At 39.6% G+C, this 22,398-nt stretch overlaps 1 protein-coding gene across 10 annotated transcripts in view; it reads right to left on the bottom strand.

Moving 5' to 3' along the window:
- Positions 1-3,279: 3,279 nt before the first annotated feature.
- Positions 3,280-22,398, bottom strand: part of kmt2ca (lysine (K)-specific methyltransferase 2Ca) — a 491,834-nt gene continuing 472,715 nt past the window's right edge. For 8 of the 10 annotated variants that reach the window (XM_063044443.1, XM_063044442.1, XM_063044440.1 and 5 more), the window contains 6 exons: positions 21,812-21,954; positions 19,436-19,604; positions 18,431-18,547; positions 11,520-11,593; positions 8,197-8,305; positions 3,280-5,015 (listed from right to left, as the gene is read on the bottom strand). In XM_063044443.1, coding sequence (XP_062900513.1) covers positions 4,923-5,015; positions 8,197-8,305; positions 11,520-11,593; positions 18,431-18,547; positions 19,436-19,604; positions 21,812-21,954 — 705 coding nt within the window. In that variant the 3' untranslated portion in view covers positions 3,280-4,922. The remainder of the gene's footprint in view (positions 5,016-8,196; positions 8,306-11,519; positions 11,594-18,430; positions 18,548-19,435; positions 19,605-21,811; positions 21,955-22,398) is intronic. The other 2 variants (XM_063044445.1, XM_063044450.1) reach the window with 1 other exon arrangement.

Genomic DNA, 22,398 nt, shown 5'->3' with positions numbered 1-22,398 from the left:
GCCCTTTCATTCTTTTCAAATATGCTATCATACCCTATGTTCAAAGGAACAAGAGTTTTGTTCGTCCTGTTCCAAAAATAAATTTAAACATCAGAACATTCCTTTGACGCTGCAGAGAAAGGTGCAATGTCTGCACAAAACTGACTTGATGCTCAGGAGTCAGAGGTGTAATCATAAAGCCACAACTCACCATTTACTTATTTTCTCTCTGGGATCATTGATGTAGGAAAGTTTGATCACTTAGAGGATGACAGTTTTACAAGCACCTTTGTTAAAAGAAAATAATCTGCATGGAAAGTGGTGAGCTGAACAATTCACAGGAGGATGAAATAAAATGAAACAAGAACTTTGGATGCTGTAAGCATTCAAAGAGCCTACGAGGTGGATAAAATTGAACTGTTCAAGATGTACTTTAAGTATCATGTCTTTAATTTTTGCATTAAGCATTCTTAATTAGCATCAAGCCCCAGGGAACACCAGCTATGGGAATCCAAAACAAAACCTCTGATCATCACCCTCTACTTCCTACCATTTTTCTGGATCCCATAGTGCAGGGGTTCCCAACCTGGGGCCCACAGAGACTTTGGTTAATGGTAGGGAACCCCTGCCATAGTGTATACCACGTTATCAACACATACACATCAATTGGCCTACTCTCATCAATCTTCTTGGTTACTTCTTCAACAAACCCAGTCAGATTCACAATTTTCTATGCTCAAAGCCATCTTGACCAGGCCTAATCAACCAGTCTTTCCAAATACTTGTTCATCTCACCCTTCAGAATTCCCTGTAACCATAGATGTTAGGCTATTTGGGCTATAGTTTCCAGGTTTGCCTTTGCAGCCCTCCTTAAGTAAAAGCACAAAATCAGCCACCCACCCGTCTTCCACCAATTCACTATTGCTAACACTTATACATGCATCTCAGCCAGGGTTCCTGCAATTACTTCTCCAGCTTCCCAGTCTTCTGAGCAAGTCCTGGAGATTTATTTAGCTTCATCTGCTATAAGACATTCAGTATCTCTTCTGCTGTAACGCAAATGATCACAAAGACATACCCATTAATATCCTCAGAAACTACTGCCAGGACTGCCACAAAAACACTGCAGCTACATCTCTGTAGGTCAGAGGCTATATATCCTGTGGTGAGATTTGCTCATCTCCAGACTATTCAGAAGAAGGGACAAGAAATCAATGTGATGGATAATCATTTCTTCACAATATTCAGGGTAGATCAGACTACAGGTACTTAATTAACAGCGCATATGTCACTCTGTACCACCATACTAAAGTGTTTTGGCATACGTACCTTCAGCCAGCTTTCTGCTGGGAGCTCCAGACAGACGATACAAGAGCACATCAAAACTTTCAACTGGCTGCAAAAGTAACATCAAGGAGCACAATTATAACTCGCACTGCCATAAAAATCAGAAAAATGAATATACAATAAATGGGAGGACACTGAATGATGGACTGGAACAACGGGGACCTGGAGTGAGTGCACTTTGACCGATCCCTCAAGTCAGCAGGACTGGTCAGTAAGATAGTACAAAGGACATGGGGGTACTTTCCTTTAGGGATAAAGGGATAAAGTAACCTCTAACCGAATAACAAGAGTGGTGTAGTTGCTGCCTCACAGATCCAGTGAACTGGGTTCAATACTCACTGGAGATACTGTTCATAGACAGGAACATGACAAGGTAGGGAATGGAGAAATACAGATGAAATGGAGGCAGATGGAATTAGTTTAAATTGCCATCATGGTCAGCACAGGCATTATGGACTGAAGACCACGTTCACCTCTGTCCTGATTCAAAGACAATTTTTTAAATTCTTAAAAATCTAAATATTAGACAATTTCAGAAATACTTAATGCCTATTTAAAATCATTAGAAACATTCCACAATGAAGTTATCCATGATTATTCTCAACAGAGCCATCCACCTACATTGATGCCATTATTTCACTGGATCCCTGCCAAGTATTTTCCTCTCAGGTGCCTACCCAACCCTTGCTGAAAAACCTGATTCATTTTTCCAAGCTTGTAACTAATGAGCTCCAGATTAATCACCTCACTGCTTATCCTCACAACCCCCTTGTACAATTTGCCCATCACTTTTGAAGTTGCATTCATCAGTCTTCAAACCACTCAGTAATTGAAACAATTTCTGAAGGACCCATTCCTGTGCTGTGCTGTTGTATGTTCTTACTCCCAGCTATCTTCCAAAATGAAAAACAATGAGGCCACTCTCAAGTTGGAGAAGCAACACATAAGATTCCGACTGGTTAGTCACCAACCTGACGGCATGAACATCGATTTCTCAGACTTTCAGTTATTTCTCTCCCTTCCCCCTTCTCTCCTTTAACATTCCCCATTCTGGCTCTACTCTTACCTTTTTCTCTTCTTACTTGCCTATCAAACCCTCTGATGCTGCTGCTCCTCCTCTTTCTCCCATGGTCTACTCTCCTCCCCTATCAGATTCCTTCTTCTTCAGCCTTTAACCTGTTCCACCTATCATCTCCCAGCTTCTGAATTCATACAGCCCCCACCCCCCAATTAACTCACCCACCTTCCCCCTCACTTATCACCTTCCAGCTTATACTCCTACCCCTCCCCAATTCTGGCTTCTTTCCCCTTCCTGTCCTGATGAAGGGTCTCGGCCAGAAATGTTAACTGTTTATTCCTCTGCATAGATGCTACCTGACCTGCTGAATTTCTCCAACATACTGTGTGTGTTACTCTGAATTTCCAGCGAAAGCAGAACCTCTGGTGTTTATGTCTACAACAATTCTCAGTAGCACCTACTAAATTTTTTTCATTATCCACTTACCTTGTTGGTCTCTCATTCCCAGGCCATTCACACCCACTGTAGCGTTCCTGACATTTAAAAATACTCAGGTGCATCAATTCAAAATCTTCTTTTGTGAACCCCTGACAGCTAGTTTGGAATTTCTAGGCTAAATGATCCAATGGCAGACATTAGAAGGACGGTGCATGTTTCACAGAGTGGTTGGATGTTGATGACAATTTTAGTGTCATTACTATTGCAAACTCTAGGCCACCTCTACATCACACTGAGATTACCTACAAAAGACAGCACATTGTTTCCAGAAACAGATCCTAACTAAGAAAGTGTCCCAAGATGCTGCTCGACCAGTTGAATTCTTCCAGCAGACCATTTCTTGCTCCAGGTTCCAGCACCAGCAGTCTGGTGTCCCCAAGACAAATAGCATTCACATTTCAATTCTATTCATAACAACAAAACCATTCTGTTCATAGATGTAAAATATTTTATTTGTAAATGCTGATCTCCTAATCTGGTTGCACAAACTCCAAAACCCAATAACACTCTTTACACTTCAAAAAAAAAGCTCTTTTTTCCCCCAACATTAGATACTATTGTACAGGACAGAAATAAACTGTAGGACAAATACTGGTAGGATGTTGGAATATTATACAAGAGAAAAAAATCCAAGAAACAAATTCATACAGCTATTTATCAAGAAGAACTATGTACAATTGATTTCTTCTGTAAGGTAAAAAATACAACATGCCATATACATTACAATTTATGACTGTTTCATTGAATATAACAATTTACTGATAATGTGCACACAAACTTCATTTCGAACTTAATAGTTGTGAAGTGTCAGTACCAGTTATTTCTCTTTTCTGTAAGTATAAAATAAAACTAACCTGGTTCAAAATGCATTTTAAACTTCTACAAGCCAACACAAAACAGTGTTTGTTTAAAGAAATGTAAACAAAAAACAATCCATACAAATATTATTTTTGTGCCTATTTTCTTATTTATTCCAAAACCCTATTGCCAAAAATCCTGCAGTGTTAGCATAATTACATTTCATAATTTTGCTTAAAAATAAAAATTATCTTTGAGGCTACAACCCTTAACATGATTCTGCTGTATGTACTGTGTTTGCAATCCTCTACCTATACATCTAGGCTTGCTAAAGGAGCTTCTAGCCACTACCTGGGTGTGGTTTTGAACCTAATTCACAGTTGGTTAAATTTATACACCATGTAACCTGACTCAGAGGACTCCACTAAAAGCAAATTGTTGCAGTGTCAGGTAGCTTTTGGTCATTTTCTTTTATATTGTATATTCCTCGCTTTATTTACAATTTGTACAAAGTAACAGGGTTTTATATCTGCAGGTAACAGCAGCAGCTTGGCTTTCTTCTACTTTTATTTTTAAAAATAGCTTCATTCACTTATCCAATAAATACAAAAATGTTTCTCTTTTATCATACAGAAATCAAAAAACTACAATAAACTGACTCATGGAATCAAGTAATTTAAATGGTTTTAGTGCAAGTTATTTCCCTTAGCTGTATTCCTAAGGAAGTCACCTCAGTACATTCCTCGTTCAGTGGTGTCTACGTTTTTAATTAATTATTTATTTAAACTAGAGGGCCTGCCCCTTGCAAATAAGGCTGTGGCCAGCACTGTTGATCCTTCCCCTAGCTGGTGAATTCGGTCCTACATTCATAAGTGCCTACCCTACTTGTAAGCAGGTCAGCCATTGGTTCTTTTCCTAATAAAACCATTGCTCATTTCAGTCAATACAGGACAGTAACTCCAGTGCTAGACCAATTAATAATCTGCTTCCACCTGCATTTCTTATGGACAGATGGGCCTGACTGGCATGTCAGCCAATCTTCAGTTTATGCTTGTTACACAACTCTGTGCTGCTGCTGGAGATGAGGAGATGAGGAGAATCATTTGTGAACTCCAGGCTTACTTTCGAAAGGTGTTTGTGTGCGTGTTCATATGTCTGTGCATGTGTGGGTGTGTGTATGTGTGTGTATATGTATGTGTGTGAATGTATGGTTCATGTAAGAGAGAAAGTGAGCATCGCTTTCCAGGGACAAGCAACCCCAGAAATATTGCAAGGAATGCGTTTAGTTCATCCATTTACGGCAGTTCACAGCTCCACAATGACATGGGATCTTGTGCTGGTCATCTTCAAAATCAAATTTGTAATCATAGGACAGCTGCAAAAGAGAACATTTCTAGTCAATGACTGATTTAGAACAACAACTATGAGAAACTGAGATGCACAACATCACACAAACTAATCTCCAGTGACTATTCCCAGCTGAACACAGCAATCAGAAAAGAATCAACAGCTGCTACTTCATGAGATGTCACAAAGCACAGGGAAAATAAAGGCTAGATTCAAACAGAGGTCATGGTTAGGCGTGAAAGGTGAAATATTTAAGGGAACACAAGGGGGAACTTTTCCACTCAGAGGGTAGTCTAATGGAATGAGCTGCCAGCAGAAGTGAAGGATGCAGACTCGACTGCAACATTTAAGAGAAGCTTCGATAAGTACGTGGATGGGAGGCGCATGGAGGGCTATGGTCCAGGTGCGGATCGTTGCAACTAGGAAGAATAACAGTTTGGCATGTACTAACTAGACGAACCGAAGGGCTTTTTGATGTTTTGTAGAGTTCTGTAACTAATAATGAATAGCACAATCAAGTAACTTGTAACGTGACATCCATACATGTTTGACAAGCTTCACATTTTTTTTTAAGGAAAGTAACAATGCAGAGCAGTATTTGCTGATGATACAGCAATTAAAGTAACTGCAATAATTGGATGGATTTGCTTTTTATACTGTTGTGTGTGGATTGAAGGAAGAGCTGCTTGTTCTGCCCTAAAAATGTGTTAAGGTGATTACTCCAAGAGCACATTTACAGTTGTACTCTAAAGTTGAGGTGAGCTGTTTTCAACTGTGCATGAAGGGACTCTCATAACAATCTCAGAACAAAACCATCTGATCTATAACAATCATCAATAATTCAGGGAAAATAAAAGCTTTTTAAAAAATCTCTGTTGATCTTAACACAGAAATTACAGAATTCTCATCAGAATTCCTTCAAACGAAGATATGCCAATCAATATTTCTTTAAATATACATTCTTCCTTGTGCATTGGATTAGGCTGATTCACCAATTAGTGCTTGACTGAACTATGCACCAACTTCTGTAAACATCTTTAACTCCCTCAACAGAAATCAATTTTGCTCTTAATTTGCGATGTTCAGTGTTCAGAGCTTTAAAGGAGAGAACTGTAAATAATTCATGCTGTTTCCTGATTCTGCTCTGAAATAGCCTAATTTAAGGTCATGCCCTCTTGTTCCAATTTCCCCACAGATGAAAGAGTTTACCTACATCCATTTCATTTTGTAGAACTCATTAAATCAGCATCCAACTGTTTGAATTTGAGAACACAAGCCAAGTTCGTGCATTCCTTTCTCACAATTTAACCCTTGGCAATGTTCTGATGAAACTTAAATGTACCCGATTCAATATAATGTCCTTGAGATTCCATGTTCAAAAGGTAAATGAATTAATCAGATGGGTGCTGTAGATCTGGTATATTAAATGGATCACCTCTGCACCTTGCACCTAAACAAAAGCCCAACACTGTTTCCATCCTGAACTTTGCTGTTGTATTAGAATGAGGTCCGCAAACAGCCAAACCATTTCATACGCATTACTATAATTACAATTCAGAACACATTCATAGGGTCATGAAGATACAGAACAGAAACATGCCCTTCAGCCGTTCGAGTCTGCGCCAACCATTAAACACCCATTTGAACTAGTTCCACATTAATCCCATGTTTTATTCTCCCTATATTTCCCTCAAATGCTCTCCAATTCTCCCAATTTATTCCTGTTCATTTTCTCTCTCTTTCCAATATAAAGTACAATGCTGAAGATACTGAAATTAAGCAGTAAATGTGGAGAAAAAAACGTAACATTTCATCAGGCATTTCATTGAAGGAAAATTCTTAACCTTAAATGTTCTTACTCCTTGAATTCCTATCAGATTCCTTCTTTAGCCTTTTAATGCTTTCACCTCCCAGCTTCTCACTTCACTGCCCTCCTTCACTCACATTCCCTCACACCTGGCTTCATCTATCACCTGCCAGCTTGTACCTTCCCCTCCCTCCATCTTCTTATTCTGGTTTCTGCTCCCTTCCTTTCCAGTCTTGATGAAGAGCTTCAGCCTGAAACATTGACCGTTTATTCCTCTCCATATATGCTGCCTGACCTGCTGAGTTCTTGCAACATTTTGTGTGTATTGCTCTGGATTTCCAGCATCTGCAGAATCTCTTGTATTTATAATCCTTAAATGTTATCTGCTTCCATTTCCATAGACCAGCGGTCCCCAACTACCAGGCCGCGGACCGATACCGGGCCGCCAAGCATGTGCTACCGGGCCGTGAGGAAACGATACGAGTCAGCTGCACCTTTCCTCATTCCCTGTCACACACTGTTGAATTTGAACATAGGGTTGCCAACTGCTCCGTATTTGCAGGGACATCCCGTATATTGGGCTAAATTGGTTTGTCCCATACAGGACCGCCCTTGTCCCGTATTTCCCCCGCTAAGGTACAGCGTTCCTATGAAACCTTTCGTGCCAAAATGGCGTAAAGCGCAGAAGCAATTAACATTAATTTATATGGGAAATATTTTTGAGCGTTCCCAGACTCAAAAAGTAACCTAGCAAATCATACCAAATAACACATAAAACCAAAAATAAGTAACACTAACATATAGTAAAAGCAGGAATGATATGATAAATACACAGCCTATATAAAGTAGAAATAACGTATGTACAGTATAAGTCGGGAAGATGAAGGCAAAACCGATTTCTGGGGGGAAAAATATCAGCACGTACGCGCATGCGCACACAGGTGCCCGCACAAGGCTTCATGGTCATGGTAGTCTTTCCTGAGGTAAAGTGTCCCGGGATTTGACAGCTACTTTTGTCCCTTATTTGGGAGTGAGAAAGTTGGCAACCCTAACTGTAAAAGACATGTTGAGGTGAGTTTAACCATACTTGAACAACGCCCCCCCCACCCTTGTCGGCCGGTCCGCAAGAGCATTGTCAATATTAAACCGGTCCACAGTGCAAAAAAGGTTGGGGACCCCTGCCATAGACCAACTCTAGCCCAAGTATTTGCAAGACTTTCTATTTGCCATTTCCAGTATTCTCTGTTTCTTGCTGTCAACTGAAATTATGTTTAATTCTGATCATAGAAACTGCAGTAAATGCTACGAACTGGCTTAACTTCATTTTAGTAATATTCAATTTTATGTTGGAAGGGCTGTAAAGCAAAGCCAAATAGAGCTTTCGATTACAAGCTGGACTTACCTCCTCTCCTTTTTGAATCCTACGATTGGAGCTGATAATTATTTTGTGTCCTTTCTCAAAGGTTACCACCTCAGCCACACAATTTGGTGCACAGGAATGATTGATATATCTGAAAGATTATAATACACATCATATTGTCAGAGATATTTTAATAAATAAATAACAAACTTCAGGGCACTCCACTAATTATTGCACACAAAAGTACTAATAGAGTTAGTATTATTCCTCCAAGAGGACAACAACTTTGTTGTGGTTTGGAGGCTTGCATGCCTCTGACCCAGAGAGCTATGTTGGCTGTCACCCATGCCAAAGGGTAGAAGGCAGACTAAGAGTGGTCCTCCAAGTTTGGAGGTGGGGGGAGGGGAGTTCAGCTCACTGCCCTGTTTGGTAAAACAAAGTTGTTATGGAAACAGCAATGAAGAATCCTTCTACAGCTGAGTGTGATGGTGTTCTTGAGTCTCCACCTGGGATTTGTATGACTGACAGTAATGAAAACAGAGAGGAAGCTACTGATACGATGAAGGAAGCCCTGAACACCACCAGAGTGCAGAGTTGATACTACTAATGGCACATATTTTTATCTGTGGAATAGGAAGGGGAGGAAAGCACAGAAAAATACATGGCCACGGAAATGGTGCAGGAAGTAAACTTCAGATGTCTGAAACATTGATCAGTAAAATATGGGTAGATTGTTCCTCAGTGGAGCTTGAACCAATGTCCTTTGGGGAAGGTGAGGGAGAGGTTTAAGTTACTTTAGCATGGGACCAGGCACAGAAATGGAAACAGATGTAAAAGGGGTTGAGAGGAATAAATAGCACCAGAATAAATTTTCAAAAATTACAAAGGACATCAAAATTGACTGGAAACGTAAGAATCATGCCAAACAAGGTGAGCTGCAGGTGTAAAAAAACCACCTGAGCGGATGATGTTGTAACAGTAACAAGAGATCTGGTTTAAAAGAGGCTAAGGATGGGGTTTAAATGTTCCTGGATGCAAGTTCTCAGAACAGACAGGAATGCATAGAAAGAGAGGGAGTCATTGTATCATCAAGTAGAATACAGTGGAATGAGAGAAAGAGAAAGAGAGAGGATGGTTCTGTAACAATCAAGGACAGAACTGTCTGCTCAGAAAGAAGGAACAATAGAGGTGTGATTACACTACCGGGACTATCTTTCAGGCTGCCAGCTAGTGGGATGATTACTGAGCAGTATATGCGCCAAGATGTGAGAAACGGTAGACTTGTGATAATATGGATTCCAACAATCCAAATATAGACCATGATAAAATTAATACAAAGGCAAAGGGTAAGTTTATATTGGACTATAGTGTAATATTGTTATTTTTCTTGGAGTTTAATCCTTCCTATGCTTGATTTTATTTTTATATAATCATCTAGATATGTGTAGATATGTGTAGTTGCTCAGTGAATTTTTCAGTAAATGCAGTCTTTGCTTTTCTAGAGGTTTCTTAGCTTTTCTGTGGCAATTGACCCACCTCTTGAATCCGGCTACTCTGTAGGTTAATTGTTATCATGAAGTGTCTTGCTATCCTTTTAGTATGACCTGGTTCTTGTACAAGACGACCATATGTCATCTTTGTTTTTTTGACTTTTTTCTTTGTCTCATGCTTTGCTCTTGCAACACTCAATAAATAGCTGTAAGCAACAAGTGTTATATCTCATTCTTGACTTCCAAAGAACCTCTGTATGAATATCCCCAGGATATAACAGTTAGGAGGTGGCAGGGATTAACCTAAATTTCTCAATCGTGCTCAGGAAAACCTTCTTATTTGGTATGTTTCTGGGCTAATGAGGTTTTGCTGGAGCTGGTGCTGGGAAATATTCCAAAAGTTTCCTCAATACACTAAATATCAATTGTACTTCCAATTAGTGCCACAGCAGTTTAAAGATGACCAGAAGTGAATTTAATCAGGACTGAGCTCAGTGGAAATGGCAGTGATTACAATCTGGCCTAAAGAATATTTAAGTGTATCAAATACACAAACATGGACAAATCACAAGTCAAAGAAAATCAACAATATATGACCATGGTTCTCTGAGCTGTTCCGGTCAATCCTAGAGGGTCTGACACCATCTTAGAGGGTTATACTGCAGTTGACATATAAATTTATGAAGGGCATAGATAGGGTAAATGCACACAGTCTTTTCCACACTAGATGGGAATTAAAAGCTAGTAGACATAGGTTTAAGTTGAGAGAAGCAAGTTTTAAAAGGAGCAATTCCTTCACACGGATGATGGTGCGAATATGGAAGCAGCTGCAAGAGCTGGTATTTAAAAGTTATACACACTGATGTGTGGATAGGAAAGGTTTAGAGGGAAATGGGCAAATAAGCACGTTCAAATTGAGTGGAAGGGCCTGGTTTCATGCTGTATTACTTTATGACTCTATAACTGCGTCAAGCATCGTGGTTGTCAGAGCATGGAAACAGCGGTTCAGCTGACACATCCCCACTGAACACCAAGCACCACCCACTTTATGTTAATCCCAATTTTAGTCCAGCATCCCCACCTCCATCCTTTTGTTATCCACTCCACACAAGGGGAAATTTAGTGTGCCAATTAATCTGTCAAACATCATGCCTTTTAGATGGAGGAAGAAAACTACAGCACCCAAGGAAACCCATGCAGTCTCAGGGAGAACGCTTACAAATTAATTTACAAGTTCACAAAATCAGCTCTTCCTTCACCAGTCCTGAATCAGTGACAAATATTTGGGCAACCCTTCCAGTGAGTGTAGGAACACAGCAACAGGAATCTAACATTAAGCTCAAGTTTCTCCTGTTGTTCAATTTGTTCACTGCTGATCTTGAAACTAACTCAGATTTTGGCCTCAAATTCCTTTGGAAATTGAAACAAAGGAAGAGTGTCTTCAAGGCAGATCTGGTATGGGAGATGAGCTTCAGCTAGGAAATGGCTCTTTCCGATTCTGACTCAGTTCTGACCTATATGCCACCAAAGCAATATTCCACCTTTTTAAACATTCGCCAACTACCCCTCCAATTTTGAAGAGGTTACTGACAACAAAAAATTTAATTTCGAAGCTGCCCACATAAGAATACTGCATGATTGCTTTGTTAGTAGGGCCTACTGTAAAATACTGTGATGAATAAAATCAGAACTTTTGGAAAAGCCAGCATTTATATTTGAGAAAACATGAAACTCCTGGCCACACAGAACAGCGCTGAGAATGCTAGCAACTAGTATGCCAAAATGTAGTAAAGTGACACCTATGCCCAGTTCTGAGAAGGTTGGCTGAGGATACCTGGTGGCTTTGTCTTTGATTCTCTTTGCAAAAATACTCACCTTGCAGGACCTCCCGTCAATGTTGCATCAATAACATGATCACTGTCAATACGAAACATGTACACTCCACGATTCTGGAAGCAAAACAGAGTTAAGTGCTATTTGTGATTTTGCATGATCTGTTGAATTTACAACATATTTAACATGCTGCAACTCAATATCTTTCATAGGAATGTTTTCAAACAAAATTTGTCAATGAGTATTGAAGGTGATTAGAACAGGCTGTGGAAGACAGCAGAAAGAAGCAAAGTAATTTTGAAAGAGAATTCCCAAGCTCAGGGCCAATGCCACTGAGATCATGGACCTCAACAATGGAGTGATGAAAACTAGGCATGTGAGATAAGCCAGAATCGCAGAGATCTCTAAAGGCAGGAGGACTGGAAGAGTTATGGCTGTAGGAAAGGAAGGCCAACAGAAAAAATAATTGATAAAAGATATACTGATTTAAACAAAGACTTCAATACATTGCCATGTTATACAGAAAACCCTTTCAATGACAAATCTACAAAGCAAAATGTTTTCACTTTTTGCTGTAATGGTTACTAGTATGCATTGGTGTACCTTGACTGATAATTCTAGTTCTGCAACTTGGTAATTAAAAGTCCATTGCCAGTCATATGAAATACAATTTCCAACGATGATCCATTGGGTGAATTTGCTTGGGAGAACTCACATTAAGCATCTGGCCCAGACTGGGTACCCGGCTGAGTACTAAAGATCAAGTACAACTGGCTGGCGTGTTTACTGATATATTTAGTCTGAGGCACCCACCTGCTTCAAGCAGGCTTTACCTGAACGTGCTAACCTGCCTGAATGACTATTGTCCAGTAGCATTTACATCCACTGTGATGAAGTGCTTTCAGAGGATGGTGATGAAATATCTCAACTTCTGCCTGCAAAATTACTTGGAACCACTCCTACAGGCACAACAGGTTCACAGCAGATGCCATTGGCTTTTACTCAACCCTGGAACACCTGGACAGCGAAGATACATACATCAGGATGCTCTTCATTGACTACAGCCTGGAATTCAATACTATCATCCCCTCAAAATTAATCAATAAGCTTCAAGTCCTAGGCCTCAGTACCTCCTTGTGTAACTGGATCCTCAATTTCCTCACTTGCAAACGTCAGTCAGTTCAGATTTGCCATCACATCTCCTCCACAATCACAATCAGCACAGGTGCGGCACAGGGCTGTGTGCTGAGCCCTCTGCCCTTCTCGCTTTATGCTTATAACTGTGAGGCTAAGCATAGGTCCAAAGCCATATTTAAGTTTGCTGACACCACTGTTGTTGGCCAAATCAAAGGTGGTGATGAATCAGCATACAAGGGGGAGATTAAAAATCTGGCTGAGTGGAGCCACACCAACAACCTCTCATTCAATGTCAGCAAGACCAAGGAGCTGATTATTGACTTCAGGAGAAGGAAACCAGAGGTCCATGGGATCAGGGGCTCAGAGGTCAGCAACTTTTAAATTCCTCAGTGTTATCATTTCAGAGGACCTGTCCTGTCGTTATATAAAAAAAGCACAACAGTGCCTCTACTTTCTTCGAAGTTTGTGAAGATTTGGCATGTCATCTAAAACTCTGACAAACTTCTATAGATGTATGGTGGTGAGTATATTGTCTGGTTACATTACTGCCTGGTATGGAAACACCAATGCCCTTGGATGGAAGTTCCTACAAAAAGTAGTGGATATAGCCCAGTCCATCGTGGGTAAAGACCTCTCCCCTACTGAGCACAACTACATGGAGCACTGTTGCAGGAAAGCAGCATCCATCATTAGGGACCTCTATCATCCACCCAGAAGTGCTCTCTTCTCAATGCTGCCATCAAGGAGGTGGTAAAGGAGCTTCAGGACTCTCATCCCCAGGCTCAAGAACAATTATTTCACCTTAGGCATCAGGGCTGTTGAACCAGATGGGATAACTTCACTCAACCAATCACTGAACTGTTCCCACAACCTATGGTCTCACTTTCAAGGACACTTCATCTCATGCTCTAGAAATTTATTTATTTATTTATTTATTTGCAGAGTTTGTTGTCTTTTGCAAATTGGTTGTCTGTCCTGTTGTGGTCTTTCATTGACTCCATGATGTTTCTTGTATTTACTGTGAAAGCCTACAAAAAATGAATCTCAGGATTGCATATGGTGACATATACTGCATGCACTGTGATAGTAAATTTACTTTTAAACTTTGTACTTTGCACTTTCCACTGCTGATTCCTTGATGATGACTGGCGTGTTCCCTCAAGTTCCCGTTCCTTAAATGCACAATCAATTTCGTCTTACTGACATTGAGGGAAAGTTGCTGTGAATTGTCTTGGCTGAAGTTGATTCTTTATTCCTTTCCATAGATGCTGCCTGACCTGCCAGCACTTTGTGAGAGGCCACTCCACTGGAAAGCAGTTACTAGCTGATCTTCTCAAGAAAAATATTTTGAAATGAATGTGTGGCTGATGCGATTCATTGATAAACGGATGAGTTCAGGTGAATGGTGGAGCATTCCTGTAGATTTGGAAACCCCTGCTCTGGAGGGTGTTCTTAGATGCTAACGATTCTTCAAATAAATTCTTAGCTTTGGCTTCTACTTTTCCACCCTTTCACTCCACTCAAATGATGCAGGCAACACTTCAGAACAGTATTGAGGGTGTGCAAGCTTAAATGCAGATGTCTTCATGTTATTTTCTTGTTCAGGTAGTTCAGTTACAAAAAGAATTTAAAAAATCTTATTTTTGAAGTTATTCTAATGAGTTTGCATGAATGTATGGCAGTCCGCAGAAAAAGAATCTCAGGGTTGTATGTGGTGACATGTATGTAACTCTGATAATAAATTTACTTTGAACTGTGTTTTTGAATTATGCCTTTTATGTGTTACTGAGTTCACTGAAACAATTGCAAATGTGAAGCAAATGCAACATGGTTCTGAGCAGAGGCCAAACAGTACTGCAGCCTCATAGGAGTACAAAATCACACATCCAAGGAATCATAAAAGGTGACATGGAAATGAATTGAATAATGTCATCGAAAACTACAATCATGGGAAATACAATCCAACATCACCCAATCTTAAATACAACTAAAATTGTTGATTGTACCTTTGAAAAGTAAAGGCCACAACCTAAAAGTACGATGAAAACTATACCAGGGGTGATTGATAAGTTTGTGGCCTAAGGTAGGTGGAGTCAATTTTAGAAAACCTAGCACATTCATTTTTCAACATAGTCCCCTCCTACATTTACACACTTAGTCCAGCAGTCGTGGAGCATACGGATCCCTTCTTTGTAGAAGTTGGCATCTTGGACCTCCAGAAAGTGGTCCACAGCAGGGGTTATTGATAAGTTCGTGGCCTAAGGTAGAAGGAGATGAGTTATACAACTCTCGTTACATACACGTGCAGTTCAACTCTTTGAGTGGTTATGTAGAAAGTTTGAAGTTAGTAACTTTTCTCCTTCTACCTTAGGCCACGAACCTATCAACCTACCACAAACCTACTGTGTCCTGACGAAGGGTCTCGGCCTGAAACGTCGACTGCGCCTCTTCCTATAGATGCTGCTTGGCCTGCTGCGTTCACCAGCAACTTTGATGTATGTTGCTTGAATTTCCAGCATCTGCAGAATTCCTGTTGTTTACAAACCTACTGTGGACCACTTTCTGGAGGTCCAAGACGCCAACTTCTACAAAGAAGGGATCCATATGCTCCATGACCGCTGGACTAACTGTGTACATGTAGGAGGGAACTATGTTGAAAAATAAATGTGCTAGGTTTTCTAAAATTGAGTCCTTCTACCTTAGGCCACGAACTTATCACTCACCCCTCATATTACTTTTAAAATTAGAGCTATTGTTATGCAATTCACTGCCATAGTTTGGAAAAAGAAACTGAGTTTGGAAAAAGAAACTGGGATGATATGCCTTTGTGAATCTTTCTTTATTTTTCTGTGTCTGCACATCAGAAATCAACCCTTTCTCTAACAGTAAAGTGTTTGTCCTCAGACTCTTGGCGAAGAGGAAGAAAAGCAGAAAATACTGGCAACACTCAGCATCTATTATGCAAATAACAGCATGGACTTGAAGTCTAAGACATCAAGTTTCTTTTTTCCATCATTTCATATTTTATCTTGAGACTTCTCTATTTGCTATCAATTTACTGTCTAAGGTATTTGTGCAGGATGGATAGGATGAACGCTTTGTATGTAAGACAGATGAGGAGGAACATTAATGTGAAATTACCCATCAGAAGAACAAAGAGCTCTCCTTCCTCCCCCTTCTCAACTTCGTAAAAGCAGTTATCTCACTTTAAAAATAATCAGAGTGTGTGAAGAACCGAAAACAGATTGAGTGCTCCTTTACAAAAATTGTTCTTACAGCGTTGTCCTTAAAGTTGTGGGTGGGGTGGGAGATGGGAGAGGTGGATAGTGTTGGGTTCCATGAAAGATTTCAGACTGAGGAGACAACAGGGCTACAGTTCTTCTGCAGACTTTGGCTGTCTCGCTTGCCTCTGTCTCTCCAGGTAATCTTGATAATGTTGAGATCAGGGCTGTGTGGAGGTCATACCATCTGTGGCAGAGCTCCTTGTTCTTTGTGCTGAAGGTAGCTTGTTATGACTTTGGCTGTGTGTTTGGGATCATTGTCCTACTGCAGAATGATGTTGGGACTGATCAGATATTTCCCCAATGGTATTATATAATAGATGAGAATCTTTAGATCTAAATCTCTCTCAGAGAAGTGTTGTAGCAATTATTTATAACATAATTATGAATTTATGTCCTGATGTTTCCAGTAAAATTAAAACTGATTGGGAAAGAGAACGTAAGATTATTATACCGATTGAAAAATGGGAAAAAATTCTTCAATTGGTTAATTCATCCTCTATATGTGCTAAACATGTGTTGATATAGTTTAAAGTAGTGCACCGGGCTCATATGTCCAAAGATAAATTATCTCGTTATTATTCTTATATTAATCCTATATGTGATAGATGTCATTCCGAGATAGCTTCTTTAACTCACATGTTTTGGTCATGTCCTTTGTTAGAAAAATATTTTCGATATTATTTCCACGGTTTTGAATAGACTTACAACCTCACCCAATTACTGCTATTTTTGGATTACCAATGATAGACTCAAATCATTTAACCTCTTCAGCTCGTCGGATGACTGCATTTCTTACTTTAATGGCTCGAAGATCCATTTTGCTGAATTGGAAAAAGATTAACCCTCCTACTGTATTTCACTGGTTTTCACAGACTATGTTGTGTTTAAATTTGGAAAAAATTAGAAGTGTGGTTTATGACCCTTCCATTAAATTTGAAAAAACTTGGCCATTTATTCAGCATTTTCATATGATGTAATTTGACCATTTCCAAGCTTATGTTACTTCTCCGTGCTGTTGGTTGAGAGGAACGGAGTCGTCGACACTAAGGTTTTCTTTCCTTCCATTTTTACATTGTTAAAATTGCCCAAGTCTTTTTAGTTTAGTTGATTAATTCTGTTTAGATTAGTTTTTTTTTGGGGTGGGTTTTTAAAAAATTTTTTTTTCTTTTCATGGTTTTTCTTCAGTTTGCTATGTTATGTCTATATTTTATGAAACTAATAAAAAGATTGAAAAAGAAAAGAAAAGAGTATCTGCTTGTACTTTTCAGCATTGAGGAATTCATTAATTCTGACCACATCACCATCTCCATTTGCAGAAATACAGCTCGAAACCTGCAGGGAACCTCCTCTGTGCTTCACTGTTGGCTGCAGACACTCATCCATGTAATGCTCTCCAGCCGAACTATGGACAAACTTCCTCCCATCTGAGTCAAAAATTTCAAATTTTGGCTCCATCAGTCCAGAGCACTTGCTGTCATTGTTCAGCACCCCAGTCCTTTTGCTTTTGTGTCTCTTGGCTTTATTCTCACTTGGGAAGAATGGCTTTTTGACAGCAGCTCTTCCATGAAAAACCTCTTTTGACAAGAGTTCTCTGGATTGTTCAGAGGTATACTTGGGTTCCATTGCTTTCTGAGAGTTCAGAGCTGATGGCAGAGCTGGACTTTTTCTGATTTAGAAGGGACATCAGTTTGATGTACATCTCATCGGCTACACTCAGTTTCTGTGGATGACCACTGTGGTTCAGGTCTTCAACCTTGCCAGTTTGTTTGTGCTTCTTCAAAAGAACTTGGACAGCATTTCTTGGAACTCCTGTCTGCCACGAAATTTCTGTTTGGGAGCACCTTGTGCCTTGTTGCTATGCTCACTTTTGCCATGGTCTAAGAATTGATGATCTGAAAAGTAAACTCTCACATCTGCCACACCCTCACCTTTTAGTTTCGTTGCCCTTCACCCAGTTTGTTTCAGTTAATCAGTTTATTTTATTCAACTCATTATCATTGATCATTAGCACCCATTTGTTATTATTTGTGCGGGAGGAGGGATTTGGGGGTCAGTGTACCTGATCCACTTTGTTAGGTTTTTGTGCAGGAGGAAGGATTTGGAGTTGATGATTGTGCTGCCTTTCTCTTCTTTCTTGGTTTCAAGGCTACCCGGAGAACTGAAGAATTTCAGTGTTGTATACGTTGATAATTAAAGAACATTTGAACCTTTGCTTGTTATCTTTATTTAACCATGCACTGGGCTTTATACCTACAAAGTAACTAAGATTTTATTCAAAAAGTGTGTCTATTACTTAATATGTTATTTCCTTTAATGAAATGCAAAAAGATTCTCTGTAACATTCAATTATTTGGAAAATGAATGCTTGAAAATTTAAAATTTGTTCTTTTCTGCTGACACACTAATGCAGAAGGCAAAAATTAAACTAAAATATGGTATAAAAGTGACTTCTGCACAATACAATTATACAATTGACTTTCATTCGTTTTCATATGATGGTATGTATGAACTTCATCAACACACTGAGCTTACCTGAGACTCATAAAGTTTCTCCCGTCTATTAGCCACTTCATTGCGGATGATTGTTCCGATGTACTCAATAACCATGGTATGTTTCTCGATGTCTCGGGCAGCATACAATCCAAGACCCTGAGAAAAAAAAGTGTGCTATTAACTTAACTAATTCTGAATTCACAAGATAGAATTTTTGATCTGGAGCCACAACAGTAACACTTTTGGAATAAACTACTTCTGAGGTTGTTCTTTGAAGTATTAATGGACACTGGGAAATCAAAGCTGGGCCAGTAATTCAATTGCACTGTAGATGTGCAGTCAGCCTTCTCCACACTTACGAGCATGGACAATTTTTGCCTTTTATCTTCCCAACTGGGACAACAGCTTATACCAAATCTGCAGAATCAAGAAGTTTAGACAAAATGGAAAACTCGGAATTCTCAGCATCACCATAACTTCCGATTTTAAGGAGGATTTTGTTAATTATAGGGAAGGAAAGGTACGTCGCATCCGGAGTTTCTCTGGTTAGCGGACAATTTCCCTCTACACCTCTCTGACATAGTGGGGAACGGCGTATGAGGCAAGTTACAGTAGTGGTTTGGAAAGCGTGCAGGGGAGCCAGCTGGATTCAAACTCGGGACCTTTCGTCCTGAAGTCCAGCACTAATGCCACTATGCCACCAGCCGAGTCTTGTTACTTATATAGAAAAATAAACACGATAGCATAAGTTCCTAAAATCATTTCTCCATTCAGGAGAATTCATACTTCAGCACACTGGCATTTGCCCCTTTCTATAATGTTCCAATACACAACGCCAAAGGGAGCACTATAATTACAATCTTAGTTACAGTATTCTATATCGAGCATAATACAATATAACTTGTTGGGTTTGTTAAACAAAAGTACGTTGCCCAAAGGGAAATTACAGGCCCCAGATTGCAATGAGAGTAATTCAGAAGAAGTATATTTAGAAGTTTTGCAACATGTCGCATGGTTCACCAGTGCTGACAACAAATTACTGACCTGGATCCGAGAACGGGCCAAATACACATTAATTTTCCACTCGGTCTTCATTTTACGATACTGAGAAGATTTGGAATGAACAAACTGCTTGCTATAAGGTGCGTTCAGTTCTCCCGTGACTGTACTCTGAAAAGACTTGGATGTACTGGTACTGTTCAGCGTATGTGGCCTAGCACAATTGGACACCAAGCAACAAGAAGAGAAGGAGAAAAAGAAACAAATTCTGAAGTTCCTTTTGGTCAATGGGAATAAAAATAAGTAAACAGAAATACTTTTCTTTCTTGAAGGTAAATGGCACACAAAATGGACCAAGCTGAGCGGATTACCCACCAAGTACATAATTATTGCAGCAGTTTTTAAGCAGTAGGCGTGCAATGAGCGAATAGGAATTATTAATAAAGGAAGTAGTTTGTCTCCAGCTAATTTTGTTAAAGGAGAGTAGGGACTATTTAGAATATTGAAAAAAAAGCTTTTATCCTTTTCAATTGCCACTTACTGCTAATTTCCCCCTCATTCCCAATACATTTGACATATATGGTGCCTTGAAAAAGCATTCAGCTCTCACAACTATTTTCACATTTTACTGTCTCATTTTCTAAACTTATAATATACTAAAGTAGGACTTTTTGAGCTAAACTACAAAACATTGCGCATAAAATCAAAGGAAAATTTCCAAAATCTATTAACAATTTACTAAAAATTCAAACCCAAAATTATGAGGCTGAAAAAATATTCATCCCCTTTGTAATTACTACTCTAACTTTCCTCAGGTGCAATGTACAGTATCACCTTACCAACTAATCCTATTTGCTAATGTAGAAATTTGGAGAATCACACGTTTCAATGAATTCATAATAATGAATATCCCCTCTCTCTAAGGTCCAATAGTATGGTAGATTTTCAACAGACCAAACCAAAATGAAGACAAAAGAACATTCAAGGCAGGTCAGGGAAATGATAATAGAGAAGCACAAATCTGGGGAAGGATACAAAGTCACATCAAAGGCACCGACCATACCCCAGAGCTTAGCACAGTCCATCAAAACAAGTGGAAACAATACGAAACATAGTCATACTTTACTGATCCTGGGGGAAATCACAGCCACACTGCCTAGGTCAGGCCTCTCCTCCAAACTTTGTCGCTGGAGAACAATAGTACTTGTAAGAGAGGACACTGTGACACTAACAGTCACTCTGAGTGAGCTGCAGAAGTCAGTGGCTACAAATGGAGATGAATTTCATGGCTTCACAATCTCTAAATCCTTACACTAAAAGGGTATTTATGGAAGAGTGGTAAGAAAGAAGCCTTGGGCTTAATAAAACCACGTCATTGCCAAGATTTTAGTAAAGCATCACTTAGAAGTTACTGTAAAGATGTGCAAGGTCTTGTGGTCGTATGAGACTAAAGTGGCACTTTTTGGCCTCAACACTAAGTGGAACATGGTGGCACAAATCTAACACTGCATATTAGCCAGGTAACACCACTGTAAGGTATGGTGGAGGTAGGATCACGCTATGGGGATGTTTTTCTGCAGTAGGGACCGGAACACAAAAACCTGCTAGCCTCTGCCAGAAAGCTGAAACTGGGGAAGAGATTTGTCTTTCAGCAGGACAAACCCAAATCACACTGCCAGAGCAACCATGGAGTGGCTTCAGTTGAAGAAAATTTATGTCCTTGCATGGCCCAGTCAGAGTACTGACCTTAACCTGATCGAACATCTCAAGCAAGAATTCAAGATCCCTGTCCACTACTGCTCCACAACTAACTGGGTATAGTTTGAGCAATTTTGCTAGGAGGAATGGGCAAATCTTATTCCATCACATTGTGTAAAGTTAATAGAAACGTATCCAAAAAGACTACTTGTTGCAATGAGATGTGAGATATGATTCACTAAGTACTGAACAAAAGGGAATGAATGCTTTTGAACTGTTGGCATTTCATGTTTTGAATTTTTTAGTTTTACAGGCTTTACAATTTTCCCTTTTTTTGGGCTCTACTGTGAAAAAAGGAGGATGTGATTCACAAATAAAAATTCTCAAGTGAAATTGATCAGAATCCATGATGTAATATTTATGTGAACTAGGGGTTGGGGGCTGAATACTTTTTTAAGGCACTGTTTATGACTGAACACATTCTATGTGTGAAATAGGGAAATAGGGCAAGAGTTATACCCCAATTCACAGTGGCATGAAGTGTCAAGGAAAGCAGAGGTTAATCCATATTGGAAGTACACAAGTTATGGTCGGCAATTATACAATTAAACAGACCCTGCCATTGTACCCCTTAATAAATGGTGGACATGACATGGCACAGCAGAGCAAGCAATGCAACCTCCAACCCTGGACGGTACTATGTGAAGTTGAAAACAAAAATACCTTAACACAAACCTCTTGACATGGGTACTCATCTTGGGCTCAGATCGGGCACTGCCTGAAGGATTTATTGCAAGCGGAAGTTCCATCAGTGGATTGCGACCAAAGCGAAATGTGTAGTTTTCGCAATTTTCTACTCCAGGCAGCTACAACATAAGAAGTTAAAAACCAACATCTGGTTGAATTAACTCAGCCAATTCACATTCAATGTACAATGCTGATGGCTTTTGTTATCAATGATAAAAACCTCACTTAAAACATCTGTCAACATAATTTGGTGCAGCATGGTAAGCATAGTTATTTTAAGATTTAGATTTACAGTGGTACCAACCCAAGTTCAATTCTGCTGCTGCCTATAAGGAGTTTGTATGTTCTCCCCGTAACTTTGTGGGTTTTCTCTGGGTGCTCCAGTTTCCCACATTCTAAAGACGTACAGGTTAGTAGGTTAATTGGTCACAGGGGTATAATTGGGCAGCAGAAGCTCACTGGGCAAGAAGGGCCTGTTACCATGCTGTATCTCTAATTTGGGATTTCTTGGTAAAAATGATTGAAGTACAGCTACCCAGTTGATTACTGGCAAGATGGTGAAA

Source organism: Mobula hypostoma, chromosome 3 (assembly GCF_963921235.1).
Source record: "Mobula hypostoma chromosome 3, sMobHyp1.1, whole genome shotgun sequence".
Classification (NCBI taxonomy): Eukaryota; Metazoa; Chordata; class Chondrichthyes; order Myliobatiformes; family Myliobatidae; genus Mobula; species Mobula hypostoma.
Note: the sequence above shows the minus strand (reverse complement) of the source record. Positions and strands in the feature narration are given on the sequence as shown.